Source organism: Haematobia irritans, chromosome 1 (genome assembly GCF_050003625.1).
Source record: "Haematobia irritans isolate KBUSLIRL chromosome 1, ASM5000362v1, whole genome shotgun sequence".
In the NCBI taxonomy this organism is placed as follows: Eukaryota; Metazoa; Arthropoda; class Insecta; order Diptera; family Muscidae; genus Haematobia; species Haematobia irritans.
In genome coordinates this window covers 71,463,791-71,485,425 of record NC_134397.1, presented here as the reverse complement: position 1 = coordinate 71,485,425, position 21,635 = coordinate 71,463,791, and the positions used below count along the sequence as shown (strand labels likewise).

Here is a 21,635-nt window from a genome sequence, read left to right as displayed (position 1 = left end):
TCAACGTTATCCTGTCAATGTTAGGTTAGGTTAGGTTATGTGGCAGCCCGATGTATCAGGCTCTCTTAGACTATTCAGTCCATTGTGATACCACAGTGGTGAACTTGTCTCTTATCACTGAGTGCTGCCCGATTCCATGTTAAGCTCAATGACAAGGGACCTCCTTTTTATAGCCGAGTCCGAACGGCGTTCCACATTCCAGCGAAACCACTTAGAGAAGCTTTGAAACCCTCAGAAATGTCACCAGCATTACTAAGGTGGGATAATCCACCGCCGAAAAACTTTTTGGTGTTCGGTCGTAGCAGGAATCGAACCCACGACCTTGTGTATGCAAGGCGGGCATGCTAACCATTGCACCACGGTGGCTTCCTGTCAATGTTAGTGACGAGTTTTGATTTAAGTTAATAATTTGAGCAAGGGCAAATAGTTGTGCCCTATTAATAGACCGGTAGACAGGCTGCGATACATTTTTGGCAAGTCAAACCTTTCCTAAGGTGACGAAAGATTTTCAAGGAACTCAAAAATGCTTTCTTTATCATAAATAAATTAGGATCAGTCGACCCAAGCAAATTGGCGGCTAAGCAAAGCAATTCCTTAAAATGGGCGCAAGGAATTTTTGAAGCTCGCATAAGGGAACGATCGCCGGATGAGTTGCCACCTTCTAAAAGGAATCAAAGATCGTTGGCCTCAATTGCAAAAGGCTGCCTTGTGATGACTATACTGATTATATTGGCTGGTTGTTATCAATGATATAGGGGCTGGTTGTTCCATAGACGATTTAAGCTATTCGCACTTGCGCATCACAGTTCTATGGATTATTTTAAAGCTGTCTCGCTGCTAATTGGTGAAGATTGGGAAGGAGCCCCTTTGAAGTTAGTCGAGAAGTACGATATACCGATTAGATGTATGGGTACTTGGCGTTTGTCCCCAAAATGGGATGCTTTCGTCCCCAACCATCCTCAATTTAAATTAAAATTCCTCACAATAATTTTTTACAAGTTTATGAAAAAAAAATAAAGAAATTGAATCTGCTGGGGGAAAATCGAAAACAATTTAAAACAAGAATACATGACCGTAAGTTCGGTCAGGCCGCATCTTATGTACCCTCCACCATGGATTGCGCAGCAACTTCTACTAAAGACTGTCATCCACAATCCAATTACTTGGGTTGTGACAATATTTACCCATGGCAATGTATCTTAAAACTTCTTAACATAGTCTTGTATTGTAAATTAGTCCATATGTGGTATATATTAGACAAAAAAAAAAAAAAACAGATTAAATACGTATATAATTCAGTTCTTGACCGGTATATATAGGGAAGTCTACAAATAATTACGAACGTTTAGGAACTTTTGCGCGGTAATTGAAATATGGGGGTCGCTTTATATGGGAGCTATATTCAATTATGAACCGATATGGACCAATTTTTGAGTGACTGGGGATCGGTGTATATGGAGGCTATATTTAATTATGGACCGATATGGATAAAGGGTGATACGGTCAAAATTTGGTCAATATAAACTTGACGTATTTCTTTCAATTTTGCATTTAAAAAACCTGAACACCCCTCATTTTGAAGGTGTGTGTGTGTGTAGAATGTTGCTCTTATTTTGATTTTGGAATTCACTCTTCAGTTGTCAAAATGCCGTCCAAGCAAGAAGAGCAGCGTATCAAAATTTTGCTCGCGCATCGCGAAAATCCGAGCTACTCGCACGCAAAGCTGGCAAAATCGCTAAAAGTTGCCAAATCAACCGTTACAAATGTAATTAAAGTGTTTGGGGAACGTTTGTCGACAGCCAGGAAGTCTGGATCGGGGGGAAATCGAAAACCGGAAGCCCGCTGAGACGACAAAGAGAGTTGGCGGTAGTTTCAAGCGAAACCCTAACCTCTCTCTCCGAGATGCCGCAAATAAGCTGGGTGTATCGTCTACAACCGTGCATTGAGCCAAAAAACGAGCCGGACTATCGACTTACAAGAAGGTAGTGACTCCAAATCGCGATGATAAACAAAATACGACGGCCAAAGCGCGATACCGGAGGCTGTACACGACGATGCTGACGAAGTTTGACTGCGTGGTAATGGACGACGAAACCTACGTCAAAGCCGACTACAAGCAGCTTCCGGGACAGGAGTTTTATACGGCAAAAAGAAGGGGAAAAGTAGCAGATATTTTCAAGCACATAAAACTGTCAAAGTTCGCAAAGAAATATCTGGTTTGGCAAGCCATCTGTACCTGTGGATTGAAAAGCAGCATTTTCATAGCTTCCGGGACTGTCAACAAAGAAATTTACGTGAAAGAGTGTTTGAATAGACGCCTGCTGCCTTTCCTGAAGAAACACGGTTGTTCCGTACTGTTTTGGCCGGATTTGGCATCTTGACATTACGGTAAAAAGGCCATGGAGTGGTACGCCGCCAACAACGTGCAGGTGGTTCCCAAGGACAAGAACCCTCCCAACACGCCAGAGCTCCGCCCAATTGAGAAATACTGGGCTATTGTCAAGCGGAACCTAAAGAAGACCAAAAAAACTGCTAAGGACGAGCAGCAGTTCAAGGCAAACTGGCTTTCTGCGGCGAAGAAGGCGGACAAGGTGGCTGTACAAAATCTGATGGCAGGTGTCAAGCGTTAGGCCCGGCAATTCGGATTTGGAAAAGCGAAAGCCTAACTGAATATTTTTTCCTGAATTTTATACTAATTGAACTTGAAAAAGAAATTTAATTTGATTTTTTAAATAAACGATTTCACCGATTTACACGCGTTTTCCCTTGACCAAATTTTGACCGTATCACCCTTTAAAATCTTGCATGATTGTTAGACACCATATACTAACACCATGTACAAAATTTCAACCGAATCGGATGAATTTTGCTCCTCCAAGAGGCTCCGGAGGTCAAATCTGGGAATCGGTTTATATGGTGGCTATATATAATTATGGACCGTTATGGACCAATTTTTGCATGATTGTTAGAGACCATATACTAACACGACGTATCAAATTTCAACCGAATCGGATGAATTTTGCTCCTCCATAGGCTCCGGAGGTCAAATCTGGGAATCGGTTTATATGGGGGCTATATATATAATTATGGACCGATATGGAGAAATTTTTTCATGGTTCTTAGAGACCATATACTTACACCATGTACCAAATTTCAAACGGATCGGATGAATTTCGCTCCTGCAAGAAACTCCGGAGGCCAAATCTGGTGATCGGTTTATATGGGGGCTATATATAATTAAGGACCAGTTTTTAGAGACTATATTCTAACACCACGTACCAAATTTCAACCGGATCGGATGAAATTTGCTTCTCTAAGAGGCTCCGCAAGCCAAATCTGGGGGTCGGTTTATATGGGAGCTATACGTAAAAGTGGTCCGATATGGCTCATTTGCAATACCATCCGACCTACAACAACAACTACTTGTGCCAAGTCGATAGCTTATTTCGTTCGGGAGTTAGCATGACTTCAACAGACAGTAGTTCTAAATACTGAAGTAATAAAATTGGGTGATAAATATGAAGGTGAACCATCATGAACATGTCTAAATTTATGGAATATATTGTCCAAATCAGTGAGGCAATATTTAGGCCCGAGGCCTCACGATATGAATGCACAATTGCAGAAAAATGTCTTAGTCAAGCTGAGTAAAATACAAACATAGATCTAGTTTGTACACTACACGGTGAAATAAGGTGTAGCAATGTTTTATTTTTATAAATGTTGATAATTCGCTTGATGACTCATCGAAGCGGCTGATGTAGCGATGGTTAGACATCTTGATGGTTCGCGGTTCCTCCATATAAATCGTCATCATTGTAAGGCTACTTGTTCTACGAGTATCGCTATGCTCAGAGTTCGGTCCTCAAACAATGCAAGATGTGTCAAGCTTAGTGGATTACACTCCGGCGAAAACGCTTTTCCATAAGAAATTTGAAAATACTGATGGCTCTGAATTGGGTGGATTTTTGGAGCATATTCAAAAGACTTGCAACTTAAAATCGCGAGAAGATTGCTTAGCCACTGTAGTGTGTTTCTGACTGAAATATTAGCAATAAAAGAGGTGGCATATTGGCCAACAAATTTTGGCATTAATACATAATCAGACAATTAAAATCCTTGGACAGACTGCCGCAAATCTCTCAACGAAATAGAGAAGCAGAACAATATTCACCTAATATGGGTGCCGGGCCATAGGAATATACCAAAGCGGATGACTTAGGAAGAAATGTAAGGTTAGCAACGACACCAAGCACATGTGGCCCTATCTAAACCGCTCACTAAGTATGCTCGTGTTTTCAAGATATCTGCGATAACGGGTCGCTGCCTGATAGACGAAAACTCTTTGCTTGCATTCTAATGCCTTTTTTTGAAATTGTCAACGAAAATTAAAGATTTACCATAATACTATGGAATATCTAAATTCCCAAAAAAATGCAATATCTAAATTCTAATATATCATGGGCAAACAAAGCTTTTGCGAAAATTATATCTCACATTAAAAGAGATTTGAATTCACATTTATCATTCGGACCCTTTCATATTAGACAGAAATAAAAGTACCACACTTATGTTTTGTTATTAATAATTGTACTTATTAGACTGTAAACATTTGCAACAGAGAGTGTGTAGTACTCCTACCTACTCACTGTTCTTATCATCATCATCATCATCATCATCCTTGTCGCCATAGTCCTCGTTGTCATATGAGAATACTTGACGTCGAAAGAGTAGCTAGCATGCAAACATTAAATATTTAAAACATTCAAAGCAAAAAAAAAAAGAATTAAGCATTTAACATATGACAATTTGCATTTTAAATATTTAAATACATCAACGCATACAAATGAAGAAACATCGACAGAGACAACGACAAGGACACTGGTAGTGGTTGGCATCGTCATTGTAACCGGCAACGGAAATCAGACAACGACTTGAAGAGCTACACAAACAACAATAACAGCAACATTCAAATAGCACCCTTGAAACTGATATGAAGATAGCATGGGAGTGGGAGTGTAGTACTAGAAAGTACTAAAACAAGAAATTTGAAATAAAATCCAAAACCCCCCACACACATACACACAATTATTTAGCCAAAAATATATGTGACTAGAGTTTGTAAAACTCCATTAGATATTCATGGGAAATACCGCGAGATGTGGAATTCCAAAAGAGATGTATTCAACCCGATAACAAAGACATATCCTATACACATGACATATATTTTTGTTGTGGTTGTAAGAGAATTTCTAATGATTTAAATGAAGAAGCCTTAATTTCTGGGCTTCTACAATGGAATAAGCAAAATATTTTGTGTAGCATACTTTGCGGCGGATCTTAACAGATATGGTTACAATTGAATAGCTAACCGCAAAAACACAAAGTTAATCACATTTCAAAAGTAATATAATTTCAATGTATGATTAACCCCCATACTCAACATAAACTCAAATTACATTCAACACATGCTCAAACAGAGTTTGCTTGGCTGAACTGTTAACGAAAACTTTGAAAAGTAATTGAAAGCGATTGGAAAAAATTTGGAAAATACCGGATATTCAGAAAATTGCTCCTCCAAGAGGCTCTGGAAGTCAAATCTGGGGATCGATTTATATGGGGGCTATGCGTAAACGTGGTCCGATATGACCCATTTTCAATACCCTCCGACCTACAGTCTATAGCTGGTTTCGTTCGGAAATAAGCGTGAATTGCACAGACGGACGGACGGACGGACATGCTTAGATCGACTCAGAATTTCAACACGACCCAGAATATATATACTTTATGGGGTCTTAGGTCAATATTTCGATGTGTTACAAACGGAATGACTAAGTTAATGTACCCCCAATCCTACGTTGGAGGGTATAAAAAAAAAACTGAGAAAATTTTCTATAGGAATAAAATTTTGAGAAAATTTTCTATAGAAATGAAAACTTGAGAAAATATTCTATAGAAATAAAATTTTGACCAAATTTTCTACAGAAATAAAAATTGAAGAAAATGTTATATAAAAATAAAATTTTGAATAGAAATCAAATTTTGATCAAATTTTATAGAAATGAAATTTTAACCAAATAAAATAAAATTTTGCCAAATTTTTTATAGAAATAAAATTTTGACCAAATTTTTTATAGAAGTAAAATTTTGAAGAATTTTTCAATAGAAATAACATTTTGACAAATATTTTTTTTTGGAAGTAAAATTTTGTATGGAACTAAAATTTTGAAAAAATTTTGTATAGAAATAAAATTTTGAAAAAAATTTTCTATAGAACTAACATTTTCAGAAAATGTTCTATAAATTCAATATTAAAAAAAAAAACAAGTATTTATATACGGCCGTAAGTTCGGCCAGGCCGAAGCTTATGTACCCTCCATCATGGATTGCGTAGAAACTACTTCTAAACACTGCCATCCACAATCGAATTACCTAAGTTGCGGTAACGCTTGCCGATGGCAAGGTATCTTAAAACCTCCAGCACCATCTTCTAAATTGTATGTAAGTCCATACGTGGTATATATTAAATCAAAAAAGATCGATCCAATACGTATATAATTCAGTTTGACAAAGTAGACATAAAATTTTGACAAAATTTTCTACAGAAATAAAATTTTAACAAAATTTTCTATAGAAATAAAATTTTCACAACATTTTCTATAGAAAGAAAATTTTGACAAAATTTTCTACAGAAATGAAATTTTAAAAAAATTTTCTATAGAAATAAAATCTTGGTAGATTATTTTTGGCTCGAGTGGCAACCATGATTATGAACCGAATAAAATTTGAACAAAATTTTCTATAGAAATAAAATTTTGACAAAATTTTCTATAGAAATAAAATTTTGACTATGATGAAAATTTTATTATGAACCGAACAAAATTTTAACAAAATTTTCTCTAGAAATAAAATTTTGACAAAATTTTCTATAGAAATAAAATGTTGACAAGATTTTCTATAGAAATAAAATTTGGTAGATTATTTTTGGCTCTAGTGGCAACCATGATTATGAACCGATATGGACCAATTTTTGTGTGATTGGACCAATTTTGGTATGGTTGTTAGCGACCATATACTAACACCACGTTCCTAATTTGAACCGGATCGGATGAATTTTGCTCCTCCAAGAGGCTCCGGAGGTCAAATCTGGACAACGTTTTATATGGGGGCTATATATAATTATGGACCGATATGGACCAATTCTGGCACGGTTGTTAAAGATCATATACTAACACCATGTTCCAAATTACAACCGGATTGGATGAAATTTGCTTCTCTTGGAGACTTCGCAAGCCAAATCTGGGGATCTGTTTATATGGGGGCTATATATAATTATGAACCGATGTGGACCAATTTTTGCATGATTGTTAGAGACCATATACCAACATCATGTACCAAATTTCAGGCGGATCGGATGAAATTTGTTTCTCTTTGAGGCTCCGCAACCCAAATCAGGGGATCGGTTTATATGGGCGCTATATATAATTATGGACCGTTGTGGACAAATTTTTGCACGGTTGTTAGAGACCATATAACAATACCATGAACCAAATTTCAGCCGGATCGGATGCAATTTGCTTTTCTTTGAGGCTTCGCAAGCCAAATCTGGAGATCGGTTTATATGGGGGCTGTATATAATTATGGACCGATATGGACCAATTCTGGCACGGTTGTTAAAGATCATATACTAACACCATGTTCCAAATTACAACCGGATTGGATGAAATTTGCTTCTCTTGGAGACTTCGCAAGCCAAATCTGGGGATCTGTTTATATGGGGGCTATATATAATTATGAACCGATGTGGACCAATTTTTGCATGATTGTTAGAGACCATATACCAACATCATGTACCAAATTTCAGGCGGATCGGATGAAATTTGTTTCTCTTTGAGGCTCCGCAAGCCAAATCTGGGGATCGGTTTATATGGGCGCTATATATAATTATGGACCGTTGTGGACAAATTTTTGCACGGTTGTTAGAGACCATATACCAATACCATGTACCAAATTTCAGCCGGATCGGATGCAATTTGCTTCTCTTTGAGGCTTCGCAAGCCAAATCTGGAGATCGGTTTATATGGTGGCTATATATAATTATGGACCGATATGGACCAATTCTGGCACGGTTGTTAGAGACCATATACCAATACCATGTACCAAATTTCAGCCGGATCGGATGCAATTTGCTTCTCTTTGAGGCTTCGCAAGCCAAATCTGGAGATCGGTTTATATGGGGTGTATATATAATTATGGACCGATGTGGACCAATTTTTGCATTGTTGTTAGAGACCATATACCAACATCATGTACCAAATTTCAGATGGATCGGATGAAATTTGCTTCTCTTTGAGGCTCCGCAAGCCAAATCTGGGGATCGGTTTATATGGGGGCTATATATAATTATGGACCGATGTGGACCAATTTTTGCATGATTGGTAGAGACCATATACCAACACTATGTACCAAATTTCAGCCGGATTGGATGAAATATGCTTCTCTTAGAGGCTCCACAAGCCAAATCTGGGGATCGGTTTATATGGGGGCTATATATAATTAAGGACCGATATGGACCAATTTTTGCACGGTTGTTAGAGACCATATACCAACATCATGTACCAAATTTCAGCCGGATCGGATGAAATTTTCTTCTCTTTGAGGCTCCACAAGCCAAATCTGGGGATCGGTTTATATGGGGGCTATATATAATTATGGACCGATGTGGACCAATTTTTGCATGGTTGTTAGAGACCATATACCAACACCATGTACCAAATTTCAGGCGGATCGGATGAAATTTGCTTCTCTTTTAGGCTCCGCAAGCCAAATCTGGGGATCGGTTTATATGGGGGCTATATATAATTATGGACCGATGTGGACCAATTTTTGCATGGTTGTTAGAGACCATATACAAACAGCATGTACCAAATTTCAGCCGGATCGGATGAAATATGCTTCCGTTAGAGGCTCCACAAGCCAAATCTGAGGGTCCCTTTATATGGAGGCTATACGTAAAAGTGGACCGATATGGCCCATTTTCAATACCATCCGACCTATATCGATAACAACTACTTGTGCCAAGTTTCAAGTCGATAGCTTGTTTCGTTCGGAAGTTAGCGTGATTTCAACAGACGGACGGACGGACATGCTTAGATCGACTCAGAATTTCACCACGACCCAGAATATATATACTTTATGGGGTCTTAGAGCAATATTTCGATGTGTTACAAACGGAATGACAAAGTTAATATACCCCCATCCTATGATGGAGGGTATAATAATTTTCATGTTAATTCATAACCAAAAAATTGTCGCTAACTGAAGGGATTATTCATTTATTCGAGAAAAAAATTTTCGTGATATTAACCAAAATACCAAAAACTTCAAAATAAGAAATTTGGTGGATTTTAAGTAAAATTTTCTTCAAAGTTTGGGAGATTATTTTTAGACACCATATGTCTATCTCAAATCCTTCTGGGTGTTGTAAACATATATTATGATCCAGTTTGAATCCATTTTCATATCGTAGTGCTTTCAAACGACCTCGATTGCTACATGAAAATGTCCAAATGTATCAATGAACATTTTTCATAGTTGGTAAGAGGGAATAAATCCACTAAACACTTCCTTTTAATGGGAGATTTTTTAGTAAATGGAGGTAAAATGATTGTTGCCTTTCTAAAGGTCGAATTCGAAAAAATACTCAAAAAAACTGCGAATTAAATTAATTTAATTCGTATTTTTTACGAGAAAGAGAGACACTTTTTAATCTAAGTGCACCATTTTTCATGCCATATGAAACTTTTTGTGTCACTTTTTCGAAATTCTCAACGGTAACGCTGACTACACTACCATATGGTCAGGTTATGACTTTGATTTGCATAAATAAATTATGGTTAAGCTTCAATATCAGATGTCGGATTCTTTTCGGCATTTTATTAAAACATTTTTCAATTCCAGACCAACACTTTGCAAAATTCGAAAAGTCTACTTTTCTAAAAAATTAAAAACTTAAATTTTCCAAATATCAAAAAAAAGTCGAAAAGTCCGATTACAATACCCAGCAAAAAAAAATTGGAAGTTCTTCCAAATGCACAACTTTAAAAGCACTTCCAGAAAATGCACTCCCAATGATGTTCTTTATTTTAACTACCCAGGAAGTTCTTTTAATTCAATTTTTTCAAACATTGGTTTTTCATATTTTAATGGGTAATTTTACCTTTTTTTTATTTCAAATAGGTTAAAAACAGAGTAAGAATTCATAAAATGGTACAAATCATTTAAATTTTGTCCAAAAAAAATGCTAAATCCAAACTGACAAAAATTGTGAATTTTTAAAAATATTTGAGGTCAAACGTTTCCGACAAGCGTTAGAATCCATTTAAAATTATAAAAAATTATTTATTTGACAAAATATCACAGAATTTTTTTAATTCACATTCAAAACATTGAATTCGGATCACACCTAAAGAAGTGATGCAAATTTAGTGCAACGGCTGTTGAAATGGAGGACTTCCGAAAAAAGCGTCGCCAAAAAAGTAGTAAAACTGTTATTTTTGGATCCGGAAGTGGTGCAAAATTGGCGCAGAAGCGATGAATTTTAAATGGGCTTGTCATAGGACGGATGCCCACCATTTCAACAGCCGTTGCCTTGAATTTGGATCACTTCTTAAGGTATGATTCGAATTCAGTGTTTTCGTAATATTTTGGCAAATAAATCATTTTTATAATTTTTTATGATTCTTAATGAATTCTAACGATTGTCTGAAACGTTTGGCTTCAAATATTTTTAAAAATTCGTAATTTTTCTAAATTGGATTTAGCATTTTTTGGACAAAATTTTAATGATTTGTACCATTTTATTAATTCTGAATCTGTTTGTAACCCATTTGAAACAAACAAAATAAAATTACCCATTAAAACTATAAAAAAGCGTGTTATAAAAAATTGAATTAAAAGAACTTCCTGTGTAAGTAAAGCAACGAACATCTTTGGGATGACATTTCTAGAAGTGTTTTTAAAGTTGTACCTTTGGAAGAACTTCCAAATTTTTTGCTGGGTGATAGCCGCTGAGACCCTCCTATAAGAAATATACATAAACATATGTTCGCCTACCGACAGTCGCTGTGATTGTATTTACACACTAAATTAAGAAGAGATATTGACTTGATTGAATTGTATAATTCCCTTATATGAGTTTCAGCATTGATATGTATACATTGAAAAATCAATTTTTTGCGAGACATTTCATTTAATATTACATTAAAATTAACCTCCCATAATTGTAGACAAAATGTTGGCAACCATGGATATTTCTACTTTAGAGGGGTTCCACTGTAATTTCATTTTTGTTTTTACTTTCGTTGTTCACCTGTGACACATCGACTTAATACAGGCCCTTAGAACACAAAATATTTGATCAAAAGACTTGTCGAATTTAAAATAAATAACAAACTTAAATTTAAGTCCATAAATTCCATGTAATGGCAACACTCGCAAAAATAAGCAATAAAAACACGAGTTGCCAACTCATTATTTATCTTCGAGAGACAAAAGAAAACTCATTCAACTCATTGGCAATGATAAGCAGGGAAGTATAAAAAGTAATTAAAATGAATAAATCAACGAAAACTGAACGAAGAAAATAACATAAATTTCGAGTGTTAAAACAAAAACCATAAACAAATAAAAAATTTTATCATAACATCGAACAATTAAGCCCAACAAAAGACCCCCAAACCGGGGAACCAAGCCATACAAATAGGATGAAAAAAGAAACGGTGGAGGAGTAGAGGAAGAAAAACATCAAGGAGGAGCAGGACAATTAAGTAGGTGCTTCGTATTTACAAAACATTAGCGGAAGCTTAAGAAAACATAAAACAACTGCAGCAACAACAGAACAGTGTATACATAACAGCTCCATTAATGTTCACTTTGACGTCCAGCTACTACGTAAATGTGTACGCGTAATGTGTAAGCAACTACGTAAGTACAACAATTCAACTCTTCCTCTGAAAGGACACAACAACAGCAATGACGCTAATTACGAGGTGTGGTATGAATAGGCAGTGAAGTGAGTTGAGCTCATGTGGTGTGGTGTGATGTGGTGCAGTGCTGCGTGGCGATATGATGAGGTGAGATTGTGCACAGTGGCTGGGGTAGGATTTTTTTAGACAAGAAAAAAATTTTGTTTAACCTATAAGGCACAAAAAATATTTCTTAAATTTTAGTGGGAAATTTTAAGTTCTCTCTAAAGCCTAGTACTAAGATCACGATTTCGCACGAAGCCTATTGTACTCCATATAAAAAATATTCAGGCCAAATAACTGCGAAAATGTTGTTTTGAAAAATATTATTTCGCATTAATAAGATAACAACCCTGTCTCTTTGACACTATTCATGGTGATAGAGGCTGATATTTGTTTTTCGAAGAAATTGACTTAAGAAGTACCAATAGGCTTGTTTTCTTTTAGTGATGACTACCCAAGCCGTGGCGGACTAAAAGAAAACAGAGTACTTGTTCATCCAGTACATGTCCAAAATGTGCAACACTGATATCAGCTGTTTAAAAACAATCACAGAAAAAAGTGAAATCGTACATTTTTAATATACAAAGAGCTCATATAGTAATAAGAATTTACTGTTGTGATTATTTTCGACACTTTACCACTTTTAAATTCATATTATTCGAAAATTAATTACAATAAATTGCTAATGGGAACCGAGGAAACGTCAAACAATCATAATGCAATCTGGGAACACCGACGCCATTTGCGCTGATAAGATTTTCTGGATAGAACACCAGTGCAATGATGTTCTGGATAGCTAATACAGATGTTGCATCGAGTACTAAAAGAAAATAGACCCTTATCGAATAAGCATTTGAGTAAACTTTTCCACAAAGGCTACGATAGGCCGATGTAACGAACCGACTCTTTCGAGTTCTGTATCTGACAAGGTTAAGTGCCTAGGAGAAACCTGGGAAAGAAAATTAAATTGGAAATGTCACATTAACAAGAGGAGTGAATAGGCATACATATTTTTTGGGCAATATGCAGAAGACCGGTAGGCTCGAAATAAAAATGAAAATCAAGCACGTCATGACGTCGACGAGATTGAAAATGTTGGGATCATTGACAGAAATACGAATCATAACACTCTTTCAAAGTAAAGTGGGACTGATAATGGGAGTAGCGTTGGATGCAGCAACAATCCATGATCGATTACATAAGGGGACTATGGCAGCCAAGTGTGAAATGCAGATGCCAGAGAGAAATGGGATCCTAAAACAGATGCCAGAGGAAAGTAAGGGGACCACCGTGGTGCAATGGTTAGCATGCCTGCCTTGCATACACAAGGTCGTGGGTTCGATTCCTGATTCGACCGAACACCAAAAAGTTTTTCAGCGGTGGATTATCCCACCTCAGTAATGCTGGTGTCATTTCTGAGGGTTTCAAAACTTCTCTAAGTGGTTTCACTGCAATGTGGAACGCCGTTCGGAATCGGGCAGCACTCAGTGATAAGAGAGAAGTTCAGCAATGTGGTATCACAATGGACTGAATAGTCTAAGTGAGCCTGATGTATCGGGCTGCCACCTAATCGAACCTAAGAGGACCTAAGGAGATTAAGAGACTGGGCGAATACGTAGTGGATACAGCTCAAGAAGTTTTATTCTGATTACCGGACCACAAGTCCTGCAACGGTAAATATTAAATGGTCGAAAAATGCTACGTGGCTAGATCTTCAGGGAAGGCGCAGATTCCAGATGCCAGAGGAAATTACGAGGTTTTAAGAAGATTAAAAGACTGGGCGAATACTGAGTGGATACAGCTCACGAAGTTCTATTCTACCGGACCACAAGAGAGTCCTGCAGCAAAAGTTAGGTCGGAAACGGGAAATATTAAATGGTCCAGAAATGATACGTGGCTAGATATTCAGGGAAGGCGCAGATTCAAGCACTGAAAAATTGGAGAAGTACTAAAGAAGATTACGAAAACAATCAGGAGGGCCGTAGAAAAACCATGCACCTAGAGATGAGGGCACATTTATACCGAAAAGCAGTAGCAGATGATAGTGTTTATAGGGCGATCCAACTACGAAAAATATTGGAGAACTACCGAAGGGTATGAGTACAACAGCCAGAAGGGCCATGGAAACAACGTCCCCCTAGAAATGAAGGCACATTTGTACCGAAAAGGAGTATAAAGTGATATTATTTGCAGGGCGAGGAACCAGGGAAACCCGGAAAATACTATGGGGTGATCCAAACACAAACAAGATTGGAGGACTACTGAAGAAAACTTGAGGAACTATCGGGAGGGCCGAAGAAAAAACATCCACATAGAGATGAGGGCACATTTTCTACCAAAAAGCATACAGGTGGACCGTTAAAAAAAATAGACACCTAGAGATGAGGGCACATTTGTACCGAAAAGGATGGTGTTTGTAGGGTAAGGATCCTGGGAAACCCGGAAAATACTATGGTGTGATCCGAACACGAAAAAGATGGGAGAACTACTGAAAAAGATTAAAACAATAATCAGGAGGGCCGTAGAAAAAACATCCGCCTAGAGATGAAGGCACATTCGTATCGAAAAGCAGTAGCAGATGATGGTGTTTCTAGGGTGAGGATCCAGGGAAACCCGGAAAATTCTACGGGGTGATCTAAACACGAAAAAGATTTGGACAACAATCAGGAGGGCCGTAGAAAAACATCCACCTGGAGATGAGGGCACATTTATACCGAAAAGTAGTAGCAGATGGATGGTGTTTGTAGATAAGGAAACAGGGAAACCCGTAAAATGCTATCGGCTGATGCAAACACGAAAAAAGATTGGAGAACTACTGAGGAAGTACAACAGCCAGGATGGTTTTTGAAATTTTTGAGAAAACCCGAAAATTACTATCGGACGATTTAAACACGAACAAATGGAGATTACTGAAGGGGATCTGAACAACAGTCAGGAGGGCTATCGAAAGAACATGCACCTACAGATGAGGGCACATTTGTACCGAAAAGCAGTAGCAGATGATGGTACTTGGAAAAATACTAACGGGCAATTTAAACAGCAAAAAAGATTGGAAATCTACTGAAGGGGTTTGAAAAAGGGTCAGAAGGGCCGTAAAAAGAACATCCACTTAGAGATGCGGGCACATTTGTACCGAAGGTTAGGTTAGGTTCGGTGGCAGTCCGATGTATCAGGCTCACTTAGACTATTCAGTCCATTGTGATAGCACATTTGTACCGAAAAGTAGCCAGAAGGACCGTGGAAAAAAACACCTAGAGATGAGGGAAAATTTGTACCGAAAATGTGCAGCTGATTATGGTGTTTGTAGGGCGAGACTCCAGGGAAATTCTGAAAATACGATGAAATGATCTAAACTCGTACAAGTTTGGAGAACTACTGAAGGGGATTAGGACAAGAGGCAAGAGGGCCATAAAAAGAACTATAGATGAAAATTATGATCAATTAAAATCTCGTACTCGGAAAAGAAACTGAATTCCTAGATTAAAAGAAAAGCACGATGAAAACAACGGTCCTGGCGTTACGATAGGAGAGGAGTTTTTCAAATACAAGTGTTGTTCACACCCCTTTTGAGTACGTTCGTGGAAACTTTGTATGCTATAGCCTTATGCACTCAAAATTTCCCTCTAAAACCAATGTTATGGACATTTGGCAGATGGATGTCCAAACTGGACCACTGTGCGGCTTAAAGTAGTCTGGAATGGAAATCCAACAACATTTTAAATTTCTATTTGTCATAGATTATTCGAAACAGTTTCTTCTTGTCTACGATGCTGGAAATTTTATAACAAACAAAAAAAAAAATACTTTGGACATTTATAGTAGTTCACTTTGAGCCACTGTGCCAAAGGCATTCTAAGTGATTTTATTTATTGCGTTTAGAAGCGTCCAAGACAAGAATTCATTATGAATTAAGAATATTACGAGACATTATGACACTGGTATATTGGTTATGATTTGTGTAGATACTGGTGACGACATGAAATCGTGATAACTGGTGGCAATGATTGGTGACTAAGCGTGGGTTAATGAATGCCAATAATGGGACTCTATGATAGGTGGTCTTATAGGTGAGATTTTATGTGGGTTGGTTGGTTGATTGATTGCTTGATTTTTGGTTGGTTAGTTGTTTGGTTGGTTAGTAGTAAAGTTGTTAATTATTGAGGTAGTTGCTGTTGTAATTGCTGAAGAATTGTGGTAGTTTACCTGACTTAATGCTGATGGCATAGACTTCATCGTATGAATATTTACCGGCAATGGTGGAATGCCAGCGATTCCACTTGTTCCACTCAACAGCTTATCCACTGTGGAAGTACCCGCATGGGCAGCCCCATAGGCCGCTGATGCCGCAGCAGCGGTTATGGCATGACTGCTCATGCTCGAGGAAATGCCACCGATTGAATTTGGCACTAAGGCCGATATGGATGATAGACCTGTACCGGGTGCATGTGCCGTGCTTGATGATAGACTTGAAACCACACCGGTTGGACCACTACTACCAACACCACCTCCGCCTCCGCCACCGGCGCCATTTGGTAGACTCGAGGTTAGGGCCGATGAATAGCCCGTTAATGCACTACTGCCTATGGTGCCAGTGACACCCGTCGTTCCACCCAGTACAGCTCTCTTATAACGATTCAGTTCTTCTTCAAGTTCTGTAAGCAAAGGAGAATAATAAAAAAAGAAATTTTAGATCTTAGAAATCAGTAAGTATATATATTTTTTGGTTTATAAATTCTGCAAAAAAAAAAAAAACAAACAAACAAACAAATCTTAACTAGAGTTAAGATTTTCTATGACTCTAAGATCCCGAAAAACACCATAAACTTACAACCACAACCATTTTACACGATTAAAACATCTAAATATTTTCCAAAATCCATCTCAACTAAAATGTTTTCCAAAAATTCCTTAATAAAATTAAATTCATTTGATGTACTCACCTGTTTTTGATATGGTTTTAAATTCGCTATTTGTATTCAGTATGGAACTTGATGGCATGGTTGCTGATGTTCTTGGATGCTCTAGTTCTGCCAAAACTCGATTATCCTATAAATTACCCAGAAAAAATCATATTAACGATCTGAATGAAAAATAAGCATTTTTATATATCATGTACGAAATAGGTAACGCATTCTAATTTTTTTTTTAATTTTATGAGAACAAATGTTAAAAAACTTTGCGTTTATATACAACCCTGTACAATCGAATTTCAATCGTACAAACAACTCCATCTTGCGGATTAAATCGAAACGAGTGCACGTAACGTGCAGTCTAAAAGAATTACACTGAATACCATGTTTGAAATGACAATCATCAACATGTTAGAATTTTAAAATTTAATAAAAACGATTTTCGGCTACGAAATGCACAGGGTTGTATCCATTGCTTCTGTCATTAAAAAAAAGAATCCATTTGTAAACTTCAGAATGCGCAGCCCTTTATGTAGAGTTGAAATGCTTAACTAATGTAGTTGAACTCTTTAAAAATTAAAACAGAAACGCCGAAAGGGCTGCAGCTTACATATTCCCAAGGAAGGTTAGGTATAGTGTCATCCCGATATTTCAGGCTCACTTAGACTATTCAGTCCCACTGTGTTATACCACAGTGGTGAACTTCTCTCTTCTCACTGAGTTGTGCCCGATTCAATGACAAAGGGCTTCCTTTTCATAGCCGAGCTCGAACGGCGTTCCACCATTTAGATAAGCTTTGAAATACTCAAAAATGTCACCAGCATTACTAAAAGGGAGCCAAAGTGGTGCAATGGTTAGCATGCCCGCTTTGCATACACAAGGTCGTGGGTTCGATTCCTGCGTCAACCGAACACCAAAAAGTTTTTCAGCGGTGGATTATCCCACCTCAGTAATGCTGGTGACATTTCTGAGGGTTTCAAAGCTTCTCTAAGTGGTTTCACTGCAATGTGAAACGCCGTTCGGACTCGGCTATAAAAAGGAGGTCCCTTGTCATTGAGCTTAACATGGAATCGGGCAGCACTCAGTGATAAGAGAGAAGTTCACCAATGTGGTGTCACAATGGACTGAATAGTCTAAGTGAGCCTGATACATCGGGCTGCCACCTAACCTAACCTACTAAAAGGGGATAATACTGAAACTGGGGTTGATACAGAGGTACGTCTGTATGCAAGGCTGTCATGTTAACCATTGTACCACGATGGCTTTTAACAGAAGTTACATTTCCAATGCAGTTAGCCTTAAATACCTGGGTCTTCACTTTGATAAAAAGCTTGATTGGAAAGATCATATCATTGCCAAAAGGAAGCAGTTGGATTATGAGCTAAGGAATATGCATTGGCTATTGGAAAAACGATTAAAATTATCCATAGAAAATAAAATAATGCTCTATAAAGCAATTCTAAAAACGATATGGACTTATGGCATCTAAATATAGGGTTATAAAGAGTAAATCGACATTCTGAAGCGATTTCAATCAAAAACACGAACTACAAAGTTCATCTAAATGAAGGAAGATAGTCGCCGATCAACTCGTGAATCGGCCAAAAAAATGAGCATCAGTGCAATGACAATCTCCCCACCTTCAATACATTGCTTTTATTCCAAAATTCAGAACAAAGATCCTTCACGGGCTCAACGAAGGATACAAAGGAAAACGCCTTCCAAGTGCTGCTCAACATATCGACCATCTTCGATTAAAAGGTTGACAAAATCTGTAGAAAAGCGGTGGTTGTTTCAATTAATCATGGTTTCTGTACGTTAAAGTGAAGCTAAACACGGAATGAGCGACCCCAACAGAGACGCTGAAGGTGAGTGTCAAGCAAGAAGGCCATGACTCGTTCCAGTCTAACCGGTTTTGTATCGGTGAGCTCTTCTTCCTAAAGGTCAAAGAGGCTTTTAGGGTAAAGTAGAAGCTAGAAGGAAAGAGATATCAGAAGCCGCCTATCTAAAGCGAAGGAGACCATCAAAAAATCGCCCGATCTCTTGGTCCGCTTTAGCCATCGTTGAAGATGGATGCAGTATGGGTGGGATAGATGAATCGAGCTCGTTTTCTCGCTCCCAGGTTAGGGGAAAAATATGCAGCGCGGAAGTATTGTGTGCGTCCAGCCCACTAACCACCTCGAAAGAAATGCCGAGCCAAGCTCGAAATCCCGCCGATCCGACTAGTGGTATCATCCGTTAGATGATGTGCCACGTAACAGGTTGGCTGATAAGTCTGACACGCCCTCGCCCCCGGTCTGACACATAGATGGCTCCGCTAGTATTAAATGCATATTATTTTTATATAGTACCAACCTTCAAATGATTCGTGTCAAAATTTAACGTCTGTAAGTCAATTAGTTTGTGAGAAAGAGCGTCTTTTGTGAAGCAACTTTTGTTATTGTGAAAAAAATGGAAAAAAAGGAATTTCGTGTTTTGATAAAATACTGTTTTCTGAAGGGTAAAAATACGGTGGAAGCAAAAACTTAGCTTGATAATGAGATTCCGGACTCTGCCCCAGGGAAATCAACAGTAATTGATTGGTATGCAAAATTCAAGCGTGGTGAAATGAGCACGGAGGAACGCAGTGGACGCCCGGTTACCGACGAAACATCAAAAAAATCCACAAAATGACTTTGAATGACCGTAAAATGAAGTTGATCGAGATATCAGAGGCCTTAAAGATATCAAAGGAACGTGTTGGTCATATCATTCATCAATATTTGGATATGCGGAAACTCTGTGCAAAATGGGTGCCGACCGAGCTCACATTTGACCCAAAAACAACAACGTGTTGATGATTCTGAGCGGTGTTTGCAGCTGTTAACTCGTAATACACCGAGTTTTTCCGTCAATATGTGACAATGGATGAAACATGGCTCCATCACTAAATTCCTGAGTCCAATCGACAGTCGGCTGAGTGGACAGCGACCGGTGAACCGTCTCCAAAGCGTGGACTCAAAAGTCCGCTGGCAAAGTAATGGCCTCTGTTTTTTTGGATGCGCGTGGAATAATTTTTATCGATTATCTTGAGAAGGGAAAAACTATCAACAGTGACTATTATATGGCGTTATTGGAGCGTTTGAAGGTCGAAGTCGTGGCAAAACGGCCCCATATGAAGAAGAAAAAAGTGACAACGCACCGTGCCACAAGTCATTGAGAACGATGGCAAAAAATCATGAATTGGGCTTCGAATTGCTTCCCCACCCACCGTATTCTCCAGATCTGGCCTCCAGCGATTTTTCCCTTTTCTCAGACCTCAAAAAGGATGCTCGCAGGGAAAAAATTTGGCTGCAATGAAGAGGTGATTGCCGAAACTGAGGCCTATTTTTGAGGCAAAACCGAAGGAGTACTACCAAAATGGTATCAAAAAATTGGAAGGTCGGTATAATCACTGTATCGCTCTTGAAGGGAACTATGTTCAATAATAAAAAACGAATTTTGACAAAAAAAAATGTGTTTTTCTTTGTTAGACCGGGCACTTATCAGCCAACCTGTTATCTGGAAGCGATGCCCCATTGCCTGTATCACGGTAAAGAGCAATTGATAGAAGAACACGAGAGACGCAGAGTGACAATTGATCGATCGTGGAAACCATGGGGGCAGTAGGAGTATCTGAAAACCAATCAGATGTTATATATTCCACAGACTCCTTCTTCTTCCTAAAGGTCAAAGAGGCTTTTAGGGTGAGGTAGAAGCTAGAAGGAAAGATGGAAATGTCTGAAGATGCCAGAAGACGCCTATCTAAAGCGAAGGAGACCATCAAAAAAATTGCCCGATCTCTTGGCGCGATTTAGCCATCGTTGAAGGTGGACGCAGTATGGACGGGATAGATAAGTCGAGCTCGTTTTCTCTCTCCCAGGTTAGGGGAAAGATATGCAGCACGGAAGTATTGTGTGCGTCCAACCCACTAGCCACCTCGAAAGGAATGCTGAGCCTAGCTCGAAATCCCGTCGAGCAGACTAGTGGTATACAAATTCCGGTAGATGATGTGTCATCTAACCCTGATTTCGAGGAATTTAGATGTCACAAGAGGAATAGGACAAACGATATCACTTCTACGGAAATAACAATAGTAAAGAAACCCCGAAACGACCAAGGCAAGAACTTATACAACGAATGATGTAGGTTAGGTCAGGTTATGTGGCAGCCCGATGTATCAGGCTCACTTAGACTATTCAGTCCATTGTGATACCACAGTGGTGAACTTCTCTCTTATCACTGAGTGCTGCCCGATTCCATGTCAAGCTCAATGACAAGGGACCTCCTTTTTATAGCCGAGTCCGAACGGCGTTCCACATTCCAGTGAAACCAGTTAGAAAAGCTTTGAAAACACCGCTGAAAAACTTTTTGGTGTTCGGTCATAGCAGGAATCGAACCCACGACCTTGTGTATGCAAGGCGGGCATGCTAACCATTGCACCACGGTGGCTCCCTAACGAATGATGTATAAAGGTGGCTATTGTGGACGACTCAAGTGCGGATCGAAGAATAAACGAAGAGAATTGGAAAATACCCGAGAGTAAGCTGCTGTTCCAGGTCTCGGAACAGATATGGCATGAGGCACCCTACTTTGGGAACATTCAGTCTACGCAGGGACATACAAGACAAAAGAAACCCTCTCTCTCTTGTCTAAAAAGAGCCTTAGAAGGGCTGGA

General features: G+C 38.4%; 1 protein-coding gene across 1 annotated transcript in view; it reads right to left on the bottom strand.

The window, feature by feature from the left end:
* The window catches only part of Rbp (RIMS binding protein), a 270,060-nt gene that overhangs the window by 92,278 nt on the left and 156,147 nt on the right, over positions 1–21,635 (bottom strand). The window contains exons 5-6 of the mRNA XM_075290727.1: positions 16,970–17,075; positions 16,233–16,681 (exon numbers count right to left, since the gene is read on the bottom strand). Coding sequence (XP_075146842.1) covers positions 16,233–16,681; positions 16,970–17,075 — 555 coding nt within the window. The remainder of the gene's footprint in view (positions 1–16,232; positions 16,682–16,969; positions 17,076–21,635) is intronic.